Source organism: Vipera berus (genome assembly GCF_964194415.1).
Source record: "Vipera berus genome assembly, chromosome: 4".
In the NCBI taxonomy this organism is placed as follows: Eukaryota; Metazoa; Chordata; class Lepidosauria; order Squamata; family Viperidae; genus Vipera; species Vipera berus.
The window spans coordinates 9,284,022-9,308,054 of NC_138206.1; the positions used below are offsets into that span (position 1 = coordinate 9,284,022).

The 24,033-nt window shown below is 42.5% G+C and overlaps 1 protein-coding gene across 7 annotated transcripts in view; it reads right to left on the bottom strand.

The window, feature by feature from the left end:
* The window catches only part of PICALM (phosphatidylinositol binding clathrin assembly protein), a 76,475-nt gene extending 61,053 nt beyond the window's left edge, over nucleotides 1-15,422 (bottom strand). For 3 of the 7 annotated variants that reach the window (XM_081327239.1, XM_081327237.1, XM_081327243.1), the window contains exon 1: nucleotides 14,737-15,422. In XM_081327239.1, coding sequence (XP_081183365.1) covers nucleotides 14,737-14,866 — 130 coding nt within the window. In that variant the 5' untranslated portion in view covers nucleotides 14,867-15,422. The remainder of the gene's footprint in view (nucleotides 1-14,736) is intronic. The other 4 variants (XM_081327238.1, XM_081327240.1, XM_081327241.1 and 1 more) reach the window with 4 other exon arrangements.
* Nucleotides 15,423-24,033: the final 8,611 nt, after the last annotated feature.

The window sequence follows — 24,033 nt, forward strand, 5'->3', positions numbered from 1 at the left end:
TTAACAACTGGCACATATTAATGACGGTCATGGTGCCCTGGCTTCACGTAATTTCCTTTTGCAACCTTCTGAGAAGCTAAGCCAATGGGGAGACCAATTCGCTGCAATCCTATTACTAACTGAACAACTGCAGTGATTCATTTAGTTTAGTTTTAGTTTAGTTTAGTTTTATTTAATTTATATACCGCCCTTCTCCCTAGGGACTCAGGGCGGTTCACAGGGCATATATAAATTACGATACAAAAGTTAAAATAAGATTAAACCGATGCCCAAATAAAAAACAATAATACAGTAATAAAAACAACAATTTTAAAAGCCCATATTCCCCCATCAGGCCAGACCAGCTAATTCGAATAAGTGGGTCTTTAGGCCGCGACGGAAGGTTCGGAGGTCTGATGTCATCTGGAGCTCCACCGGCAGTTGATTCCATAGTGCCGGAGCGCCCACAGAGAAGGCTCTCCCCCTGGGGGCCACCAGTCGGCATTCCCTTACCGGAGGCACCCTGAGGAGGCCCTCTCTGTGGGAACGCACAGGGCGGAGGGGAGTTGACGCCGGCAGCAGGTGGTCCCTGAGGTAACCCGGACCCATGCCATGTAAGGACTTAAAGATCATAACCAAGACCTTGAACCTCACCCGGAAGACAACTGGTAACCAATGCAGCTCACGGAGCAAAGGTGTAACATGGGAGTACCGGGAAACTCCCAAGACAACTCTCGCGGCCGCATTCTGTACCAGTTGGAGCCTCCGAGTGGTCTTCAAGGGAAGCCCCATGTAGAGAGCATTACAGTAGTCAAGACGAGAGGTCACGAGCGCATGAGTGACCATGCACAGGGCATCCCGGTCCAGATAGGGCCGCAGCTGGCGCACCAGGCGAACCTGGTGGATTTAACAACTGTGGCAGGAAAGATCGTAAAAATGGGGCAAAACTCACTTAACTGTCTTGCTTAACAACGGAAATTTGGGGCTCAATTGTAGTCATAAGTCAAGGACTATATGTAAAGTATCGTAGTGTTGCTTACACAAATATTGTAACAGACCTACATATCTGGCATCGATAATTTCCATCCATCAAGACCCAAAGGCTTCTAAAACAGAGATGCTTTCGCTAATTACAGCAAAGCTAAACATGGAAGCCTTGATGGGAGCAAAGCCATTCCTTGGAGAGGCAGCTCCCACAAATAATGCTTCCTCTGATCCTTACATTTACTCTCTCATTTGATTCTTGCTTTAAATATGCATATGCCCAAGGGGCAGAACCTCATGGAGGAGTGGCATGCCATGTCTCCCTAAGTGCACAATGGGCACTGTACCATACCGGCATCCGCCAAGCCTAGATTCAAATTCCCATCACTGCAATGAAACCGAGCTATACTGAGGTTAAAGAGGAAGCCTCACAGAGGACCAACGGGCTCTAAAAGAACTAAATGCATGCTTACTTGTTCCAATGGGCTTGCCAGACATTTTGATATATATAGTACAGCAAAACTGCAAAGCAATTTAAAGAATGCAATTTGTTACAGCTTGAACTTTCTTAAATGCAGGCATTCAGCTGATGGGGATTGGTGGGAAGTGGAACGCTCAATTATGAATTCTGAATTTACAAGGAAATAAAATGTAGGCAGCCCAGAGGATGGTGACTCTGCTGACTTCAGCCATTCAGAAAGCAATTGTGTCTACTCTACTACTGAGAGCGGAAATCTTGTGGTCTTCAGCTGACCAAAAATCTTATTTAGAAGTGTGTCCCGACTGACATAAGACTGCCCATCTCGACTGCAGATGCTCCGAATACATTAAAGCGAGAACCACATCCCCGGTCTCTTTCGCAAAATATCCAGCTGCCAATCTTGAATTGTTTACTGCACTTACTGCTCCCAGTTATACACACCATCTCTGAATATGGGAGACTCCATTTAGCTATTGTAATTAATTCACTGATAAGACATGATCCATAAATCTGATGTAACTCAAATGTCTCTATTAAAAACTGCCCCGTCCCTTTTCAATGGTAATATACCGTACCGCGTTTTCCAAGGTTTTTGATAGTAGGTTTATCCAAAGTGGGCAATAACCCACTCTATGCTATTTCACATGCCAAGACAAGCAGTTATGGGTAAGTCTCATTGTGCCCCTGTAACACCTTTGGTCCGCAAGCTGTATGATTAAAAATAAGTTTCCCTGATGCAATTCAAGGTACTGGTTTACTGGTTGCCATCTATAAAGCCCTCATTGCATAAAGTCCAGTTATCCAAGGAAGTGTCAAGGGTTAAATACCTCATTATTGAAATAACTCAAAATATATAAACTGAAGTTAAGGCATACAAGTCTGTACAAACTGTTTTCAATCTTCAGATAGTATCCAATAGTATTAAAAGAAACCTATTAATTGCAGTGGAACTATAATGCTTCTTAGGATTAACTATAGAGACCAAATTAAAACTATGAAGCTCTGAAACTGAGAGAAAGTTAAGCAGCAACACCAATATATCTTGAAAGGCTACTGTTCCAGATTTCCTGACATTTCCACTGCTGTTCTTCAGCTTCATGTCCTTTTCTGGAAAAATCTAATCCCGTTTTTTTTTTTAAAAAAAATCCATTTGTTCTTTAAATATCCTGTAGAGCAAAGGGTCAATGATAGAAGAACATTAGCCAAAGTTCGCATTTAAGCGCTTAACGCAACTAAAAAAAAATGTGACAAATGACCTATTACTGATGCAATATCCTGTATTAAGTTCATATGTTATTTTTACAGGAATAGCTCAATAAATCACCACTGAAAAATATGAACATAACCAACCCACCAATGAAGGCAAGTATACGTGTCCCAGGATAATCTCTGGTCCCAGTGACCAAGCCAAATTCGATTTCATAACCAACTCACCGTTTGTACAGTGTTATGCACAATTATGTACAATTATGCTTCCATCTTTTCTCTAGCAGGGAAACTACAATTTTGAAAGGGAAATCAGTTGCCTGCAGTTAGTTCTCATGTAATCTTTCCCACTGTGAACTGCTTACTAGAAGGCACACCATGAATACTTTATTGTAAGAAACTCTTGAAGTAATAATGCTAAAGAACTGGCTTTAATTAGTTTCATACCTCTTCATTTTATATGCAAATATCAAAAAGTACTTCCCTGCTTTTCCAATTGGATAGCCAATTTCCGTCATATCTCTCAACTGTTCTTTTGGCTAGGGGCAAATTCACTTGCATTTCAGATCTGTTTGACAAGTAGTATGCAAAACAGCATTTCTGCTGTTAGCTTTATTATACATCACAAACAATCAACACGGTAACATGTTCTGAACCTTATCTCAAGAGATAACCAGCATCTCATCAGTAATCCCAATTTGCATTTTAAAAAAAACAACCCCTGCAGACATATTATCTGAAAACCCACTGTAATCAGCAATTCACCCACATGCCCAAGAAATGAATTTCCAGACAGACTCAAATATGTGTCATCTAGCCTCAGCTGAGCTTTCTGAAACTTTTATCACAGACTGAATATGCATGTAAAAAAAACCTAGCAAACCACCGGGTTGTTGATCACATCCTATTGTCCCAAAACAGGGTTGATAGCTTCTGAGAAATAATAACAAGCTACCTTTCTGAAGAGGGATTAGCTCATAGCAAATTCTGTGTTGTAACTAGTGTGGGCATATTTCAAAGTTAATCATAGATAACCAGAATAGTTTTTTTTTTAGTCTGTATGTTTTTTGGGCAGGTTTTCCTTAAATGGTTGCTATGTAGCATGTCAACTTAAGCCCACGTATTTCCCTCCCTGGTATAGTTTTGAAGTAGAATCCTAGAATTTTATTTTCCTGAGCACTATTGAAACATTAACTAGCTGGAACAATATTCAGCAAATAAAACTGCAAGCCAAAAAAAGTACAGCCGGAATCAGACTATCATTAGAAATGGTCAAAGAATCGGAGAGATTATGCAGAGATTACATTTTGAAAGAAACCTATCCTGCTTTCTTCTATAACAGGGATTGGAATTATATCAAAGTGGCAATCATAAATGTGCTTAGCCTGAAACAAATGTTCTTTATAATATGAAAGATGTGTATGGATTCACAGCATATTAAGCACGATATTGCTCCATTATCATGCATATCAGACCAAGTGACACCGTCTCAGTACATTTATGTTAGGCTTGTTAAACAGGGTAATGCATGCATTCGTTGGCTTTTTAAAATACAAAACATTTTTTTCTTTTAAAATAGTCACAGATGAAATTATTCAATATGGCCTCTGCAAGGTCACAGCTATCAGTAACTAAGACTAACTAGGTTTAGATCAGAGATGGATAACACCATGAGGGCATCTAATTCCATAAAGCAGAGCCAAAGTTCAAAATCACCAGGACAAAACAAGTTAAGGCTTGTACAAGGGACAATCAGGGAAGGAAGGAAGGAAGGATAGCATGCTGTGTGAATATGACTGGTTGAGGCTGAATTCTTCTTATATTTCCAATACCGTAAGATTTTAGGAGGCAATCTTTCCCAGCATCAGCAAAATGCTACTGTATGAGGAGCATATCTATTTCCCCCACCCCTGTAAAACAGCAATAAAACTCACAAGAATTTGTAAATCTCACTCTTAGTATCTTCTGGGGATCTAATGTTATAATAGGCTTGGCAATACTTTGAGATTTGGGGCATTTTTGAGCATCATTTAGCACAAAGTACTGGGCTGCAGATCAATACAGTGATTGAATATCTTTAAACAAACTAGAGCTCTCATTGAAACAAGACTGATCAGATGACACAGAAGCAGTGTTAGAGAAGTAATTGAAATTGTTTGAAACTCAACTGCTAGCAAAAAATTCTTCTGGTGAAAAAAACCAAATTTGTAATAAGTTACTTGAACACTTAACATGTTATACTTACAAACAATTACATAGACACGAACACACACACACACACACACCCCAAGCAAAACATTACTAAACTAAAGTATATTTTCTAAGCAATCTGAAAATCTTATTGATATCAGGCAATTGTTATTTAGGACAATAAAGAAAAAAAACTACTAACAGACCATTTTGAATTGAATTATTACTTAAACTATTATAGCACTAGAGAACAATCCAATGAATGAACTTCTGAAATAATGATAGTTTGCATGCTAATGCATAAGTTCAGTAAAAAACTTATGATGGCCAACAGTATCAGATAATATAGTCTGGCATTGTTTTTTTACACTCAGATTTATGGGACTCATCTGAAACTGAATGAATATATTATCTGAACAATAGTTTGAACTATAGGTAGTCCTTGACTTACATTCACAGTTGAGCCCAAAATTTCAATTGCTAAATGAGACTGTTGTTAAGTGAATTTTGCCCCATTTTACGACCTTTCTTGCCACAGTTGTTAAGTGAATCACTGCAGTTGTTAAGTGAGCAACCCGGTTGTTAAGTGAATCTGGCTTCTCCATTTAGACTGCTTGTCAGAAGGTTGCAAAAGCGATCACATGATCTCGGACACACTGCAACTGTCATAAATATGAACGAGTTACAAACGTCTGAATTTTGCTCACATGACCATAGGGATGCTACAATAATCATGTGAGAAATTGTCCTCAGTTACATTTTTCAGTGCTGTTGTAAATCTGAATAGTAAGTCAAGAGCTACAATTCCGTGGTCATGTGGCCAACGTGACTATACGCCAAAGCCAGTGGTGGGATTCAAATAGGTGAACCGGTTCTCTGTGTGGATGCCACTTCCGGAAGTCCATTCTGGGCCTGGGCAACAAAAAATTAGCTACTGGTTCTGCTGATCTGGTGCAAACTGGCTGAATCCCACCACTGGCCAAAGTACACGGAACACTGCGGAACAAGAAAAATGAATTGCAGTCTCGCCTTAAGTCATGAAAGCCAGCTGAGTGACTTTGGGCCAGTCACTCTCTCTCAGCCCAACTCCACAGAATTGTTGTGGGCAACTAGGAGGAGGAAGGTGTGTTGGATATGTTCACCACCTTGAGTTATTTGCAAAAATAAAGGCGGGATGCAAATAAAATAAAGCACCTGAAGGCAAGACAAGAAGCAACGGATGAAAACTAGTCAAATAGAGAAGCAACCTAGAACTAAGGAGAAATTTCCTGTCAGAACAATTAACCAGTGGAACAACCTGCCTCCAGAAGCGGTGAATGCTCCAACACTGGAGGTTTTTAAGAAGAGACTGGACAGCCATTTGTCTGAAATGGTTTCCTGCTTGAGCAGGGGGTTGGACTGAAAGACCTGTAAGGTCCCTTCCAATATATTATTATTATAAATATAAATCAATCAACCATATGCATTCTCCTCAAGATTGCCAAACTGGGCATTCCATCCATGTGAAAGCCCATTTGTCATCCTAAAGTTCAAACAAGGATTAGGTTTCTTAATAATATATAGTTTTATTCAGTATGTACACTGTGATAAAAACAATACCCATGTCTCTGCCCAAGACTTCTGCGTGACAGCAATAATGCTGGTCAATCCTTAGGCTTAAGCACATCTGCTTCTGGCATAATAGGAAAATTATAGTATGCAAGGCCTTTTAACTGGAGTTTCCTTTTTAACACAAACATACCAATCTCATCCAATTAAGGTATCAGGACTACAGTTTCCATAAATGTCAGGCAGCACTGCTAATGTAGGACAAGAGTTGTAATCTAAAACACATGAGAAACGTACTTTAAGTTGCTTGCTATTAGCGCCACCCACCAATTTTGAAGTTGCTATTTTAAGAAAACATAGACGGTTCTAAAACAGCTAGTTTTAGAATGAAAGGAAGGTTTTTTTAAGCAAGACAAAATTTTAGTGTTAAGGTTAGAAATAGCAAGAAGCACATAATGTATATGGGTGAGGTGGAATGATTACAGTATACTGCAGACAGCTGTTCAGTGTGGTTACTAAAACTTTAACATTCAGTCAGAACATTTAATTTGCAAACTGATTTCCACAATGCCATAGAGGCACACCTAAATATACCAGGGGGCTATTTTTATTCCTACTTCAAAATGAGAAACTAGTGTTAACAGCTGTTTGTCCAGCATCAATGAAGAGTCCAAATCTCTCTTGAAATCAGGCCCCGTGAAATAAAACTGGTTTCTGGGACAACACAGGTTAAAGTGATGATGCACAATTTGCTGTAAACAATGGGAAAATTTCTAAAAACAAAATTTCAGTCCATATGTGTAAATAACAATTCTTCAAAAGGTCATTTTACTGCAGCAACTTTGTTCCAAATGATTTCAACCCTCAAGCAAGCTCATTAGAAAAGCACCTCTATTGTCAATAAAAAAAATCAGGCTTGCAAAAAGTTTTTTTACATGACCTCATTTAGGGAAACTACTAAGCACTCAGGTGTGTAATACCGGTTAGAAACTGATTAACTATAATCCTAGTGTGAGAAAGAAAAGACTTCACTTATTAATTGGATTTCTATGCCACCCTTCGTGAATAAACAGGGTGATTTACAAAATTGCCACAAAACTGTAAAATAATGCAAACATAAAAGCAATACAGAAAAGCATCTGGCAAATCCAAAGGTCTGGGTGATTAAGGCAGTGATTCTCAACCTTGCCAGCTTTAAGATATGTGGACTTCAACTCCCAGAATTCCTGAGCCAGCACAGCTTCAATTCTGGGAGTTAGTTGAAGACCACACATCTTAAAGCTGGCAGGGTTGAGAAACACTGCCTTAAGCAACTGATTTCCAAAGCACCAAACTTTATGCAAAAGATACACCAACTGGGACCTGAAAAATGACACTGACACCATGGACCAATTAATTAATCCTATTTCACACAGCATCATTACAGAAGGTCCTCAACTTACAGCCATTCGTTTAATGACTGTTCAAGGTTATAACGTTGCTGGAAAAAGTGACATATGAGTATTTCCACACTTAGGACCGTTGCAGCATTCCCTATATGGTCATGCGATTAAAATTCACATGTTTCACAACTGGCATGTATTTATGACGGTTACCGTGTCCTGAGGTCATGTGATCCCTCTTTGCGCCCTTTTGACAAGCAAAGTCAACGGGGAAGCCAGACACACTTAACTAAGCTACTAACTTAACTTGAAGTGATTCACTTAACAACTGTGGCAAGAAAGTGTGCAAAATGAGGCAAAACTCACTTAACTGCCTCACTTAGCGACAGAAATTTTGGGGTCAATTGTGGTCATAAGTCGAGGACTATCTGTGATAAATACGAGAACAATAAAGACATCTCTCACCAATGAGACTGCATTTTGGCTAAAGTACATGCTGGCATCTTCAAGTACAAAACCATCGCGAAACTCGGAAAGCCACTTAAAAGCGCCCATCACTTTTTCTAAGCCTTCTAGAAAGCATCAGAACCACAAACTGGAAAATGTTAAGAACTTCAGAATCACTCTGCATGCCTCAGCTCAAGCTGCAATGCTTGTGAAGTCTCACATTATACAATCCAGCTAGACTTCAGCAGCTGCATCCAAATTACACGGTTCAAGTCTGGCCCTCATTGTAGAAAAGCCCCGTGAAAGAAATAGGACCGATCTTGCCAAAGCAACTGTCTTAGCCAAAGTCCTTCTTAAGTGCAGGAAATCAGGAGTCAAGGCAGTTCAAATGAATACAGGTTTGTACATTCTAACAGTCTCTACCAGAATCTGAACTACTAACAGTCAAAGCAAATTGGTGGTAAATAAGAGTCAACAGAATTCAAGATGGGCTGGACTTTGATCTCTTGTGGGGACAAAGGAATTCCAGACTGATGGTGCGTTTGACCCCTCCCTCCCTCAAGCTCAACCTGGTCATCTCCTACAGCCCTGTCTCCCTGGGATTATCCTATCCAGATTTTGTTCTATTCCAAACCACAAGGCAATTATTACAACACTATGAGCATATACTGAGCAGGTATAAAGTTATTTTCATTGCATTAATGAGTTGAGTTATAAAAAAGAACGAGTGTGGGGAATTACAAAAAAAGCATAGCAGGGGATTTTTCAGTCCTGGGATTCCAAAGACAGCAGAGCATATGGTAAAAGCATTACTGGAAAGCTGCAGCGTTCCTATATCAAATAAATGTTAGTTAAAGGATTTAGTATACAGATGCGGCTCACAGAAAACGAGTAGACAAATCACAGGAAGGGCAGATGCAATCAAGCAAGTGAAAGCTGTAGCATTCCAAATTCCAGGTGTTTCTCCCTGAATCTTATAGAGGCAGCATAAATTATATATATATGTGTGTGTGTGTGTGTGTGTGTGTGTGTGTGTATATATATATATATATATATATGTGTGTGTGTGTGTGTGTGTGTGTGTTAAGTGTTTGTTAAGTATTTAGAACTGACTGATGAGAACAAATGAGTTTGAAATAGCTATATCAGTTTCCCTTTAATTCTTTGTTAGCAATCCAAAAAAAAATTACACACACGTGTGTGTGTGTGTGTATTCTGCAGTATAATTAATGGAAGAACACAACTCCTGTTACAGTGAACAACTCAAACATTCTCTATGCTTTTGTTTATATAATAAAGTGACCAAGAACCTATTAGCCCAGTTGCAGGAACTGGGTATGTCTAGTTCAGGGGTAGGCAACCTTGGCTCTTTTATGACTCGTGGACTTCAACTCCCAGAATTCCTGAGTGAGCTGGCGAACCTATGGTACGTGTGCCACAAGCGGCACGCAAAGCCCTCTCTGTAGGCACGCGTGCCATCATCCCAGTCCTAGGCCTTCAGCTGGGTTTTATAAAACCTTTTCAATTTAGGTCTCCAACACCTTGTGCAAAAAAAAAAAAGTTCAATCAATCAATCAATTTCAACTTCTTGCAGGAAAAAAAAGATCTCGCAAAGCTGGAATTGATGGAACTTTTTAGTCCCATCCAGTCTGCCATTACCATTGCAGCCTGCCCACCCAATGGGTCACACCCACCCAATGGGCCATGCCCACCCGGTACCCGACGATACATAAGTGGGTTTTGGGTTGCAGTTTGGGCACTCCGTCTCTAAAAGGTTTGCCATCACTGGTATAGAGTTTCCTGCTTGAACAGGTTGGATTAGGAAGACCTTCAAGGTCCCTTCCAACTCTGTTATTCTGTTAATCAGTTAGTTATGGATGATAGGTGGGGGAAAGGAGCACTTTGAATGGGGATTAAGAGGCTAAGTATTCTGAACTATTTCTCAAGAACAGAACCACCTGGCAGACTAAAAACAAGAAATCCAGATCGGCATTTAGGAGACAAATGCAACTGCATCTTGAATAAATGGCACAAAAAGCTTTTCAATACTCCCAACAGTCTAAATTATATGCTAAATGCCCAGCTCTCTTCTACTAACTTGCTTGCCAACCTGAGTTGGCTGAAAGTTCCTTTCTGACATTAGATAGGGTTATAAGACCACACGCATTAACAAAATCTAGCCTTCCTCATAAATATTGTGGCATGTAACATCTAAAGATATTGCTTTCATTATTGCTAGTTAGAGCACTAATTTTCTTCTTTGCTACCTTAATGAATTGTCAAACACAAAACACTAGGCTCAGTTCCCTACAGCTGAATCCTGAAGAGAGCAATGGATGTACTCTTCTCAATACAAAAAGCTCTAAATCATGGTTCAAAGTAATGAAGGTAGTAAAGGAAAAAAATCAACCCTCGCCTCTTTTTTTGACTAAAGAACTGTATTCAACACAGGTATTGAGAAGAGTGCTTTTCAGAAAAATGTGCCTAGTGTCCAAGTGCACTTAAAACTGAGATTCTCAAGTTTCACACATTAGTAAGAGACTTTTCCAAACTATTCTCTAAATCAGTGTTTTTCAACTTCAGCAAAAAGATGTGCACACTTTCACTCCCAGAATTCCTCAGTCAGCCTTGCTGGCTAGGGAATTCTGGGAGTTGAAGTCCACACATTTTGAAGTTGCTGAGGTTGAGAAACACTGCTTTAAGCCAGCCTGAAAGCATTTACTGACCATTATAATATCTAATAAACATTTAAAAAACCCTGAAACATAGGCCAAAATATGTTATTTGCCAGAAACTCTCCTCATTTTTCAGATATTTTCTAAGGAACAAAGAATCAAAAGAAAGTGAAGGAAATAGCATGTTTGGGGTCAATGATCTATAAATGCAAAACAGAGACCCTACAAGCATGGAATCTGTGGAAAATTAATCACATGAAATCATTCTTCAAGTTTGATCTAGACCAGACATGGCAAACTCACGATGTCACATGATGTCAACGCAACGTACTGGGACAGTTTTGCCATTGCCGGCAATGGAGTGGGCATGGCTTATGTGTGACGCATCCGGCCTGCGGACCGGCAGTTTGACACCCCTGATCTAGACTGTAAGTTGTGCAAAAATGCTGGAGAGATGATGATAACTTTATTGTCACTTTGAATGTACACCAATCGGCATACATCAAAATGAAATTTCGTTGCATACAGCTCTCAAAGGGTCACCACCTGCGATATATACTCCTTGTTCGGGGCCCGCTCAAATTTCACATTGTCCATTTTAGTCTCTAGGGAGTGAACGATGGCAAACAGGACAGATGGAAATGGGGTCCATGTGGATTAGCCCTCAAGTTAGCTTGTATTCTGACAACCTTGCCTTCTTTCCTTTTTCTGATGCTGACTCTTCCACCCTTTCCTTAAAGAGGCCTTGCTTCTTTTCACCCCTGGAGCACGCTGCTGCCGCCGCCACCAAATCCTCCAAAAGCCTCTCTCTCTTCCTCTGGGCCTGCCGACAGCCTCATCCAGTTCCTTCACTCCATAAGCTCCAGGTCCTCTCTGCCTCCTCTGGAAACAGCCCTGATTTGCAATACAATCCATCACTGGGCCAGCAGTCAGATCTTGCTGCTGGTAGAACAAATTCAAACAGCGCCAACAACTTTTAACGGTCTCACCAACAGTTCCAAAACAACTAGAAACTCGCCAGGCCAGCTAAGATTGTCGGTCGTATGTTACCTTAGTTCCACCATGTTGCTCAAACACATTAAAATCTTCCTGATCATGTGGCCTATAGCCCTTACTATCCCTCCCAAACCTATTCGCCTTCAAGAGCAAATGCAGCCGCAGCGATTCCAGGCGCCGCCATCTTAGAACTAGATGATGGTTCTGAATTGCAATTAAGTTCTCAGAATGCAAAGATCTACTTTATACAACACCATGAGGTCATTTCACATAGGTTTGTAATAGGCATAGTCCCAATTTTAAGTCAGAAAAGCCAGTCAATAAAATGTGGTTTTACCAAATGCTAGCTTTCCCTGTCATATGTAACCCATTTAATTGAAGACTGATCCTACATATTAACAGGAAGAAGCTCTTGAAGCTAACTAGCTTCACTTGTTAATTTGAGAGTGTAGTAAATGAAATTATCCTAATGTTGCAATGCATCTTATGTTATGAAATGGCATGAAAAGAGAGACAAAAACATTTTTTCATTAAAACTCTTTAGGGGTAATATAGGTAACATCAAGGATAATCCTACCCTCGTGATAATGGATACCCAATATGTAGATCATATGATCCCTCCCCATGACTTCATTAAAAACTACTCAATATTTAATTCAGAGGAAAGCAAAAGTCTTGCTGATAGGTGTAGTACTAGTGTTGGCTTCCTAAACAACTGCTTAATCTTTTCAATTATCATTTATACTGCCTTTGCAATTAGAGACACCTAATTCAAATTTATCTCTATTGTGCTGAAGGCAGGACCAGGGCAAAACCAGAAAAGTGATTTCAACTTCTCAACTTTCCTGAATAGCCAAGATTAAACTAAAATTGGGGAAGGGAGGGGAACAATAGTGAAACCACCCACAATATTTATTAAATTTGGAAACTAGTCAAGGAGAAAAGCAACCTAGAACTAAGGAGAAAACCTCCTGACAGTTAGAAAAATTAACCAGTGGAACCACCTGCCTCCAGAAGCGGTGAATGCTCCAACACTGGAAGTTTTTAAGAAGAGACTGGACAGCCATTTGTCTGAAATGGTATAGGGTTTCCTGCCTGTGGAGGGGGTTGGACTAGATGACCTCCAAGGTCCCTTCCAATTATTATTATTCTTATTCTTATTATTAAATTTATATGCCACCCACCTCACCATCACTGTAGTCTTCAACTTACAACCTCCACTGAGTCCATTTTCTGTTAAGTAAGACATTTAAGTGAACTTTGCCCCATTTTGCGACCTTTCTTGCTGCAGTTGTTAAGTGAATTTCTGCAGTTAAGTCAGCAACACGATTGTTAAGCGAATCTGGCTTTCTCCATTGACTCTGCTTGTCAAAAGGTTGCAAAAGGGGATCCCATGACACAGGGACACCGCAACCGTCATAAATATGAGTCAGTTGCCAAGCATCTCAGTTTTGATCACGTGATCACGGGGATGGCTTACAGTGGTCGTCCGTGTGAAAAAGAGTGGTAAGCCACTTCCTTCAGTGCCCTCGTAACTTTCAAACGGTCACTAAACAAACTGCTGTTAAGTCAAGGACTACCTGTAGACATAGTCCAAGAACCGAACAGTTGGAAGGAGGTGAAACAACTTCTTCAGATAAAAACAGAGATGGTGGCAGGCTTAAATTACAAAGAACTCTGGGCAGAAGCTGCCACAAAAATGCAGATTTAAGACATTAGGGGGGAAGGAGGGAGGGAAGGAGGGGGGGGAAGCACAGGGGAGAAAAAAATTCATTCAGAAGCCAAAATTAAAAGGCAGCCTGTCAAGCAGCGAAGGGAAAAAAAACCCCGCAGAAAGCCCAGCGTGGCATCAGAGGGACTAATCAGACTAATGGTGCTGAATTTGTTTTAAGGTTGGGTTTTTTCTTCGTTTGTTCTTAATTTATATGCCCTAATAATGTATATGCCCTAATAAGCAGGCATATACACAGAATGAAGGCTATTGCCTAAGCACATTGATTTGTACTTTAAATTGTAAGCCGCCCTGAGTCTTCGGAGAAGGGCGGGATAGAAATGGGATTAAAAATAAATTTTTTCGCAAAGGATGCCTAACGAAGGGGCGGAAGGCTTGAAGGGGGGGGCAAGCTTCGGGGGGGGGCTCCTCTTTTCTTTTGCGGCCAGTCCAACCAGGCGATTTTATTTTATTTTTTTCATTCCATTTCTCATTTATCAAGGCAAATTTCTTCCAAGAGTTGTGAAAAAACAAAAAAACAAAAACAAAAACCCGCAAAAGGCATATACATAGAATGAAGGCTACTGCTAAGTTTGTAAGCCACCCTGAGTCTTCGGAGAAGGGCGGGATATAAATGGAATTTATATATATATATATAAAAAAAACTGCCTAATATGCAATCAGCCCAGGTTCGAATCTCAGAAGGGTATGACTGACTGATGAAGACTAAAGAGTCAGAAATGCATCTTAGTCTCCCTTAATTCTTTGTTAGTAATTTACACAGACAGACAGACAGACAGACAGACAGAAAGAAAGAAAGAAAGAAAGAAAGAAAGAGAGAGAGGACGGGAGGGAGGAAAAGCAATCCCAGGGCTCGGCAAAGAGCTGGCAGCGGGTCCAAAGTTTGCCTGCCTCCCTCCCTCCCCGACGAGGGCGCGCGGGAGGAGCCCCCCAGGGCAAGAAGGGGGTCGGGGAGACTCCGCCGCCCCGAAAGGGAGGCCGAGGAGGGGCGACAGCAGCGGCGGCGCCCCCTTCCCCCCAAGCGAGGGGAGGCCGTGAAGGAGGAAGCGGGGTGGGCTGGAAAGGGCAGCCCCGGGACGAGGAGGAGGAGGAGGAGGAGGCGGCGTCGGGACTCACAGTCGAGGTGCTTCTTCTTGGGGCCCATCACCTCGTGCGTGGTGGCCTTGCAGACGGTCTTGGAGACGGCCGAGCCCGTCACGCTGTGCTGCGCCGCCGTGATGCGGTCGGTCAGGCTCTGCCCCGACATGGTTGCCCAGCTCCCTGCGAGGCCGCGGCTGCTCCTGGCGGGGAAGCGGGGATGGGAAAGAGGGAGGAGGAGGAGAAGGAGGGCGGACAGCCCCGGCCGGCCCCAACGCCGCCGCCGCCGCCGCCGCCGCCACCTAGCCTTGGACGCCCGGCTGCGCGCTCCGCCTTCCGGAGGGGCCGGGCCTGTCACCCGGGAGAAGGCCGCCTCCGCTCCTGACGCCCGCCCGCCGGAGTGGGCGTCGCCTTCAAGCCACAGGCGGGGAAATGGCCGCCGAAGAAGCCGCCTCCCAGGTCTTTCCGGGACGCCCGGATCACGTGACCGCCACCATTTCTCCCACACAACCCCCTTTTTAAACGGGGGGGGCCCTCCCTCGGCCCGGCCCTCTTTCTTTCTTTTTTTTTTTCTTTCCCCGCCCCCTTCCCGCTACGCCAGGGGTAGGCAACCTCGGCTCTTTTATGACTCATGGACTTCAACTCCCAGAATTCCTGAGTCAGCTACGCTGACTCAGGAATTCTGGGAGTTGAAGTCCATGAGTCATAAAAGAGCCGAGCTTGCCTACCCCTGCGCTAGGCCAACGTGACGCGCTCCACCTAGCGGGGAGAAAGGGGTGGTGGTGGCGGGGGCCACACCCCTCGACGCCCCTGCACGTGACATGCGGTCATCCTTTTCCTGCTCGCCCCGCCCCCTTTCCTCGCCGCGTCCCGCGCTGCTGCGTCACAAGGAAGAAGGCGGTGACGCAATCAGCCCAGGTGCTCGGCGGGTTTTGTTTCTTGTTTTTTTTTTTTTTTGGCTGCCTGGCCTTTCCCCTGCCCCTCCCGGGCCGGCTCATCTTTCGCGGACGATGACGTCATTGGCATTCCTGAGGGGTGGGAGCGGGAGGGAAACCTCTCGTGGGCCCTTCCCTTCGGTGGGTGCTTTTGGTGACTTTTCCACTGCCAAATTCCCTCTACCCGTACACGTCTGCAGCCAAGAAGGCTCCACACACGCACGTTTTCATTTCTCAGGTGACCCTGAGGACTCAGGTAAACCTCCAAAATGGTTTCAATGACTCTCTAAAACAGGGGTCTTCAAACTTGGCCCTTTTATGACTTGCGGACTTCAACTCCCAGAATTCCTCAGCTAACGTGACTGGCTGAGGAATTCTGGGGGTTGAAGTCCACAAGTCATAAAAGGGCCAAGTTTGAAGACCCCTGCTCTAAAAGAATACAAGCGCCATCTAGCTCAGGGGGGGGTCTTCAAACTTGGCCCTTTTATGACTCGTGGACTTCAACTCCCAGAGTTCCTCAGCCAGGCATGGTGGCTGAGAAATTCTGGGAGTTGAAGTCCAACAGTCATAAAAGGGCTGAGTTTTTGAAGACCCCTGAGCTAGATGGTGCTTGCATTCTTTTAGAGCAGGGGTAGGCAACCTCAATGCACTTTTGTCAACAAAAGTACGTATAGTCAAAGCGATGGTCTTCCCAGTTGCAATGTATGGCAGTGAAAGCTGGACCATAAGAAAGGCTGAGCGCCAAAGAATTGAGGCCTTTGAACTGTGGTGCTGGAGAAGACTCCTGCGAGTCCCTTGGACTGCAAGGCGATCAAACCGGTCAGTCCTAGAGGAGATCAACCCTGACTGCTCTTTAGAAGGCCAGATCCTGAAGCTAAAACTCAAATACTTTGGCCACCTAATGAGAAGGAAGGACTGACTGGAGAAGAGCCTAATGCTGGGAAAGGTTGAGGGCAAGAGAAGAAGGGGATGACAGAGAACGAGGTGGCTGGATGGAGTCACTGAAGCAGTAGGCGTGAGCTTAAATGGACTCCAGAAGATGGTAGAGGACAGGAAGGCCTGGAGGAACATTGTCCATAGGGTCGCGATGGGTCGGACACGACTTCGCAACTAACAAGACAAGACAGGCAACCTCGGCTCTTTTATGACTCATGGACTTCAACTCCCAGAATTCCTGAGCCAGCTGGCTCAGGAATTCTGGGAGTTGAAGTCCATGAGTCATAAAAGAGCCGAGGTTGCCTACCCCTGTTTTAGAGAGACATTGAAACCATTTTCAATGGCTGAAGAAGCTTCTTGGGTGAGAAGCAAACTGTCTTCAAAAGAAACGCAACCCAAAAGAAACGTTTTGGGTTTCCACTGCAGGTGGTCCTCGACGTGCGACCACAATTGAGCCCAAAATTTCGGTTCTTGAGACAGTTAAGTCAATTTTGCCCCATTTTGCAACCTTTCTTGCCACAGTTGTTAAGTGAACCACTGCAGTTGTTAAGTCAGTAACACGCTTGTTAAGCGAATGTGGCTTTCCCATTGACTTTGCTTTGTCAGAAAGTCATAAAAGGTGATTGATCACCTGGGATACTGCACCCATCCTAAATATGAGTCAGCTGCCAAGTATCTGGATTTTGATCACCTGACCATGGGGATGCTGCAATGGTCATAAGTGTGAAACACAGTCATAAGTCACTTTTTATGCCATTGTAACTTTGAATGGTCACTAAATAAACTGTTGTAAATCGAGGACTGCCTGTATTTTAAGATGACCAGAATGTAGAACATGTGAACAGGAGCGCATAGTTCACATTGTACAAACCAGTTACATGGATTTTGCACGAGTTATTGCAGTTTCTGGAAATTTGTCCTGAAAGAGAGTTTCCTGAGATAAATATAGACTTGATGTTCAGGCTGCAACGTTCCTTCAGAGAATTTCCATCCATTTTTAATCATGCCTTGCGGCATCTGGCACAGAGTTGGTTGATCTCTAGAAGAACCTGATCTGCTTTGTACTTGGAACGGGAGACCACGGGGAAATCCCATGGAGGCTGGGAAACATTAAAAGAGATTATTCAGAATAGAGATGGGAAATCACTTCTTTAGCATTACTAGGAAAACTCCAGGAAGGGAACAAGAGCTGGCTTTCTATCACCTATTTCGTTAAAGGTGGTCCCTTCACTTACTGCTATTTGTGTAGTGACTGTTGGAAGTTACAGTGGCACTGTCTATGGCACGGGTGTCAAACTCGCGTCACGTGACGTGTTGAGACGTATCACAACTTTTTTTGCATTGCCGCAGCTGGGGTGGGCATGATGCAACCAGCATGATGCAACCAGCCCATGGGCCAGCAGTTCGACACCCCTGGTCTATGGAGTTTCTTTAGGATGAACACCCTTCAAATGGTGCGTGAGTGTGAACAGATTTCCACAAAACATTGCAGACTGCAGGAACCATCTGCGCTTCAGTTTGAGATGCAGACAAAGCAGACTCATCCCCAACAGCCCTGTGCCTGTCTCCAACAGTGAAAGGGACACAGGGCAGAAAACAGCCTGCAGCCAAGAAGCTCCACACACATTTGCACCACTCAGGTGACCCTGAGGACATAGATAAATCTCCTAATGACCTCAATGACTTTCTAAAAGAATGCAAATTACCAATGAATATAAATCCTTTCATTCCCCACCCTCCAGTCAGAGCTGAAGAAGCTTCTTTGATGAGAAACGAAACATCTTCAAAGAAAAAACAAGATAGTCCAGTTGCCTCCTGGGAAAAAAAGCACTTTTCTTACAGTGGCACTGAAAAAAGTAACTTTCAACCGGTCCTCAGATTTACAACCATCATGGCATCCCCCTGGTCATGGGATCAAAATCTTGGTCTTTGACCACTGGCATATATCTATGATGTTTGCAGTGTCCTGGGGTCATGTAATTGCCATCTGAGATCTTCTCACCAGGCTTTTGATAAGGAAAATCAGTGAAAGAATGGATTTGCTTAATGACTTAATTGCAGTGACTCACTGAACAAGTATGACAAAAATTGGGCGTTGTTAAAGTTGTAAAATGGGGTGCGACTCACTTAACAACCACAATGCCTAGCAATGAACATTGTGGTCATAAGTCAAGGACTACCTGTAATCAGGGCTAGACTTACACCTACAGTATTTGGATTGGACACCGCCAGGAAATTCCAGGTAGGCGAGATTGGAAAGCCAAAAAAACGTCCTGGAATAAGGAAATAGTAAATCACTTATTATTGCCAAGAAAATTATGAGGATATTCATGAAAGCACCAGAGACTGAGATTGACAGAAGGGAGAATTTATAATGTTACTTACAAAGTAGTTCATCAATGAAAGCAAACAAAGAGATAAAATTCAGGAAGGTGCTTTGAACTGCTTAAAATACAATTTTAGTATATTTTTTGGAAGATGCCAAAATAGTTTTGGAGTTTTCTGCAGGGTGAGGTCAAAAAAATCAGAATGGTGGCTAGGATGTGGTGTGACGCACATACAAAATTCGGAGAGCTTATGACTGTACCATTGTAGCCATCATCTTGACTTTTTGGACTATACCCTGTGGATACCCCTGGTCCTGGATAGTTTTTTTTTCAATCAAACCACTCTCATATTTTAATTTTGGGGTTTTTTTCTGCTTTCTGCCTCTTTTATTAATATCTCTGCATGCTAAGCTGACATGTGTTTTTATGTTGCTAAGAGAGAACTTTCTTGAGTGAATTTTGTTCATTTTGTGACCTTTCTTGCCACATTTGTTATGCACATCACTGCAGTTCTTAAGTTAGTCACACGGTTGCTAAGTGAAGCTGGCTTTCTCTTTGACTTTTGTTTGTCAGACCATTGCAAAAGATGATCACATGACCCTGGGACTCTGCAACCGTCATAAATACGAACCATTTATCAAGCGTCCAAATGTAAATCCCCTGACCATGGGGATGCTGCAATGGTCATAAGTGTGAAAAATGGTCATAAGTCGCTTTTTCCAGTGCCACTGTAACTTCCAACACTCACTAAATAAACTGTTGTAAGTTGCAGACTACCTGTATTGGGTGTCCTGGATATATCTTTAATTCCATTCCCAAATTCTCAACATAAAATTTACATAGATTTACATTTATATTATGTATGACAGAAGTCCCCTTATACAGGAAACAAATTTTAATTTTGTATCCTGCTGTTTTAGTATTTGGCAGTGTGGGTGTTTTGTGTATGTAGTCTGAGCAGTTCTATGCAAATAATGTATATAACCATTCCTAGGTTTGTCCTGCCAATTTATTATCTATCAGGTTTCAGTCTTCAAATTTTGTTGCAGATAGCAACAGCGCAAAGCACCTGCTTGGCATAGGCACAATTCCAGAATGAAACTCCCAGAAACTCTAGTTTAAAACTAAATAAGTTAGCAGATGATCTGAAAAACTTCCATCCGTGACGTTGGGGATCTGCCAGTCAGGGCAGATAATACTCGGCAAAACCTCAGGCTAAGAAAGAATTATTTTTAGGGCTGTGCTCACTTCAAAAATAATTGGGGAGGAGTGCTTTTGACTTTGTGCAGTCCCTGTATTTTTTTGCTTATTTGTTCAATAAAGCAGTCTGGTTTTTAAAAAAAGGCTTCCGTATCAGCTTTTAAGAAAGGATGCTGCCCCTTTAAGGAGTCAATTTTGGGGGATCCTTCATTGTCATTGTTGTTGTTGTTAGCTGCGAAGTCGTGTCCGACCCATCGCGACCCTATGGACAATGTTCCTCCAGGCCTTCCTGTCCTCTACCATCTTCTGGAGTCCATTTAACCTCATGCCTACTGCTTCACTGACTCCATCCAGCCACCTCATTCTCTGTTGTCCCCTTCTTCTATTGCCCTCAATCTTTCCCAGCATTAGGTTCTTCTCCAGGGAGTCCTTCCTTCTCATTAGGTGGCCAAAGGATTTGAGTTTCAACTTCAGGATCTGGCCTTCTAAAGAGCAGTCAGGGTTGATCTCCTCTAGGACTGACCGATTTGAACGCCTTGCAGTCCAAGGGACTCGCAGGAGTCTTCTCCAGCACCATAGTTCAAAGGCCTCAATTCTTTGGCGCTCAGCCTTTTTTATGGTCCAACTTTCACTGCCATACATTGCAACTGGGAAGACCATAGCCTTCACTATACGCACTTTTGTTGACAGGGTGATATCTCTGCTTTTTAGTGTGCTGTCTAGGTTTGCCATGGCTTTCCTTCACAGGAGCAAGCATCTTTTAATTTCTTGGCTACAGTCCCCATCTGCAGTGATCTTGGAGCCCAGGAAAATAAAATCTGTCACTACCTCCATTTCTTCCCCATCTATTTGCCAGGAATTGAGAGGGCCGTATGCCATGATCTTGGTTTTCTTAATGTTAAGTGTCAACCCAACTTTTGCACTCGCCTTCTTCACCCGCAGCAAGAGGCTCTTTAGTTCTTCTTTACTTTCTGCCATTAGAGTGGTATCATCTCCAGGGGGCTCCTTCAGAAGCCCTCAAAATTCAAGCTACTTTAATGAATAGTGGCTATTGCTGCATAGCAGCTAAATAAATCCAATCTTCTTAACTTCCTCTTATACCACTTTGGGTGTCTAGATAGATAGGTACAGTGGTGGTATTCAGCCGGTCCGCACCGGGTCAGTAGAACCGGTAGCTATTTTTTTTTTTAGTTCAGCTGGAGGAGGCCTCCCAAACCTAGAAAGGGCCCGCCGGAAGTGCATGGATGCCACTTCCAGAAGTCCGTTCTAGGCCTCGGAGACCTGGAGGAGGCCTCTCAGGTCTAGAATTGCTCCCCCCCTGGAAGTGTGTGAATGCCACTTCTGGAAGTCTGTCCTAGGCCCTGGATGCCAAGGCCTGCATCCACTCAGAGAACTGGTTGTTCAGGTATTTGAATCCCACCACTGGATAGGTAGGTAGGAATACAGGTAGTCCTTGCGTTACGACTGCAATTGAGCCCAAAATTTATGTTGCTAAGTGAGACATTTAAATGAGTTTTGCCCCATTTTATGACCTTTCTTGCCACAGTTGTTAAGTGAATCACTGCAGTTGCTAAGTTAGTAACATGGTTGTAAAGTGGCTTCTCCATTGATTTTGCATGTCAAAGTCAGAAAAGGTGATCAGATGTGACACTGTGACATCATAAATATGAACCAATTGCCAAGCATCGGGATTTCGATCATGTGACCATAGGGATGCTGCAAGAGTCGTAAGTGTGAAAAATGCTCATAGGTCACTTTTTCAGTGAAGGTAGGGGAGGAGAAAAATCAGGAGGAAAATATGAATGTTGAAAAGCTAAAGAGCATTTTTTCTCAATTTCCTTTGGCTTCAGCTTAATGCACAGTGGTTTTGGTCCAGTGGCCTATGGCCCTTCCCTCCCACTGTTATTCTGAGAAAACAGTGTTAGCAAAATTTAACACTAGGAAGAGATCAGATAATCTGTAGCCATGAATTATAGCTTAACTTTTAGCAGAAACAGAGCCGATTATATAAACTGCACTTTTAAACCATGGTTTATGACAGTCTCTTGTGCTAATCTAGCTGTGATTGATTGTCTACATCACATTAACATAAATTATGCATAGCATATATGAGTTTATTTTAAAAATAATAATCCACCCATTTAAATTAGGGAAAAGGTGAAAGTTCTTTGGGCCATCTTTTAACTTTCATCCACAATTATCTTCTTATGGCTGCTAATGTTCATTTTCTCCCTTGTACAACTTAAAACACAACATTGTGATTAACCCTATTAATGCTGCGTGTAGATAAAAATAAAAGTTATGTGGGGTTTTAAAATGAGCAGCACTGGGAAAAGCAATTACAGATATGTTAATAGGATATAAGTACATTGAAAAACAAAGGGCATCTTATTTGTCATATTTAGGATCCCCCTCAGAGGGACTCTAGGTGGTGAAATATAAAATTTCATCTTTAATTCTAAACTTTATCACACAGCTGGCTATTGGCTTAATTCACCAGGAAAATGAAACAAGTTTTTTTTAATCAGTAAGATCTCTCTATGCAAATATATTTTGAATATTATAAAAGCCCACGTGGAAACTTCAGGTGCATCACAAATATAACAATATTGCAGCTGAAGTGTTCTTGACTTGCATCAAGCATTAGCATAAATAAAGAGAAATGTCACTGTGTTCAGGCAGACTATATCAGGGCTTTTCAACCAGTGGTACGGGTACCACCTGTGGTACATTGGCACCTGGCAGGTGGTACACAACCATCCTAGAAAAGTGGTAGCGGGGGAGGGGAATGAGCTGAACCGGTGGCAGCACCGCATAAGCCTGAGTGAGAGACGGCTGGAGCTGCAGGGCTGTCAGGACTCAGTGGAAGCGCCAGGATCAGCACCAGGCTCCAGCTGGAGCTCGGCGCTGATCCTAGTGCTTCTGAGCCCAGAAGAAGAGCCAATCAGATGGAATGTTGCAGCATCTCCAGGGTCTTGTGATTTACATTCAAATGCTTGGCAACTGATTCATATTTATGACGGTCACAGTATCCCAGGGTCATGTGAAGTGACCAAAACCTGCTGCAACCACCCAATAGACGGGGGGGGGGGAATAAAAACCAAACACCCCCCCCCACCCCATCCCCACTGCCGATCCTCAACACAAATGCTCACAACAATGAAAACCTCGGATAGGAGGAAGAGCGCCACCGGGCAGGCAGGCATCTTGCTCGGCTGTAGCTTGGGGGGCACTTTTTTCAGCGACATTGTAACTTCGAACAGTCACTAAGTAAACTGTTGTAAGTCGAGGACTACCTGTACTTCATCACTTTTTTCCTTTTTTTTTTGGTCATCAGGTTTTTGACACCTTGCTAGGTGACTGGTGGTACTCAGATGTTGCCATATCCTAAAAGTGGTACAATGGGTGAAAAGGTTGAAAAGCCCTGGACTATATAGTTGACTGTGAAATAATAACATTAATCATGTTTTAACCATGGTTTGTTTGAAAAGCTATGATAGTTTACTCCACACAAATGGCTGATTCAAAAACCACAGATTGACAACAACCTGTAATTGAATATGCTTATTATACAAAGACAAAGCCAATCATATTATGGCTTTGTATGATGCATGACCCTACACATATGTGGTAAAAACATGCAGGGGCTCTGATCTTATAAGATGCATGTAAACAAATCATATGTCTATGGCCAAACTAGGTTTATTTAATCAGAAGAGCATGTTTTATTTCATATTTAATTTTAGCATAAGTAAACAAACTTTAAAATCTCACTGCCTTCATCTCAGAGCGACCAATACAGGACTACCTGTATAATTCTCTTTTATGGGATAGTTTAACTTGCTAGATACTGTATGTCTTTCAAATTTGTTTTAAATGAAATAGAACAGCTGATTTTATCTTTTATACTAGGAGGAAAGCTGGGGAACTTGCCAACA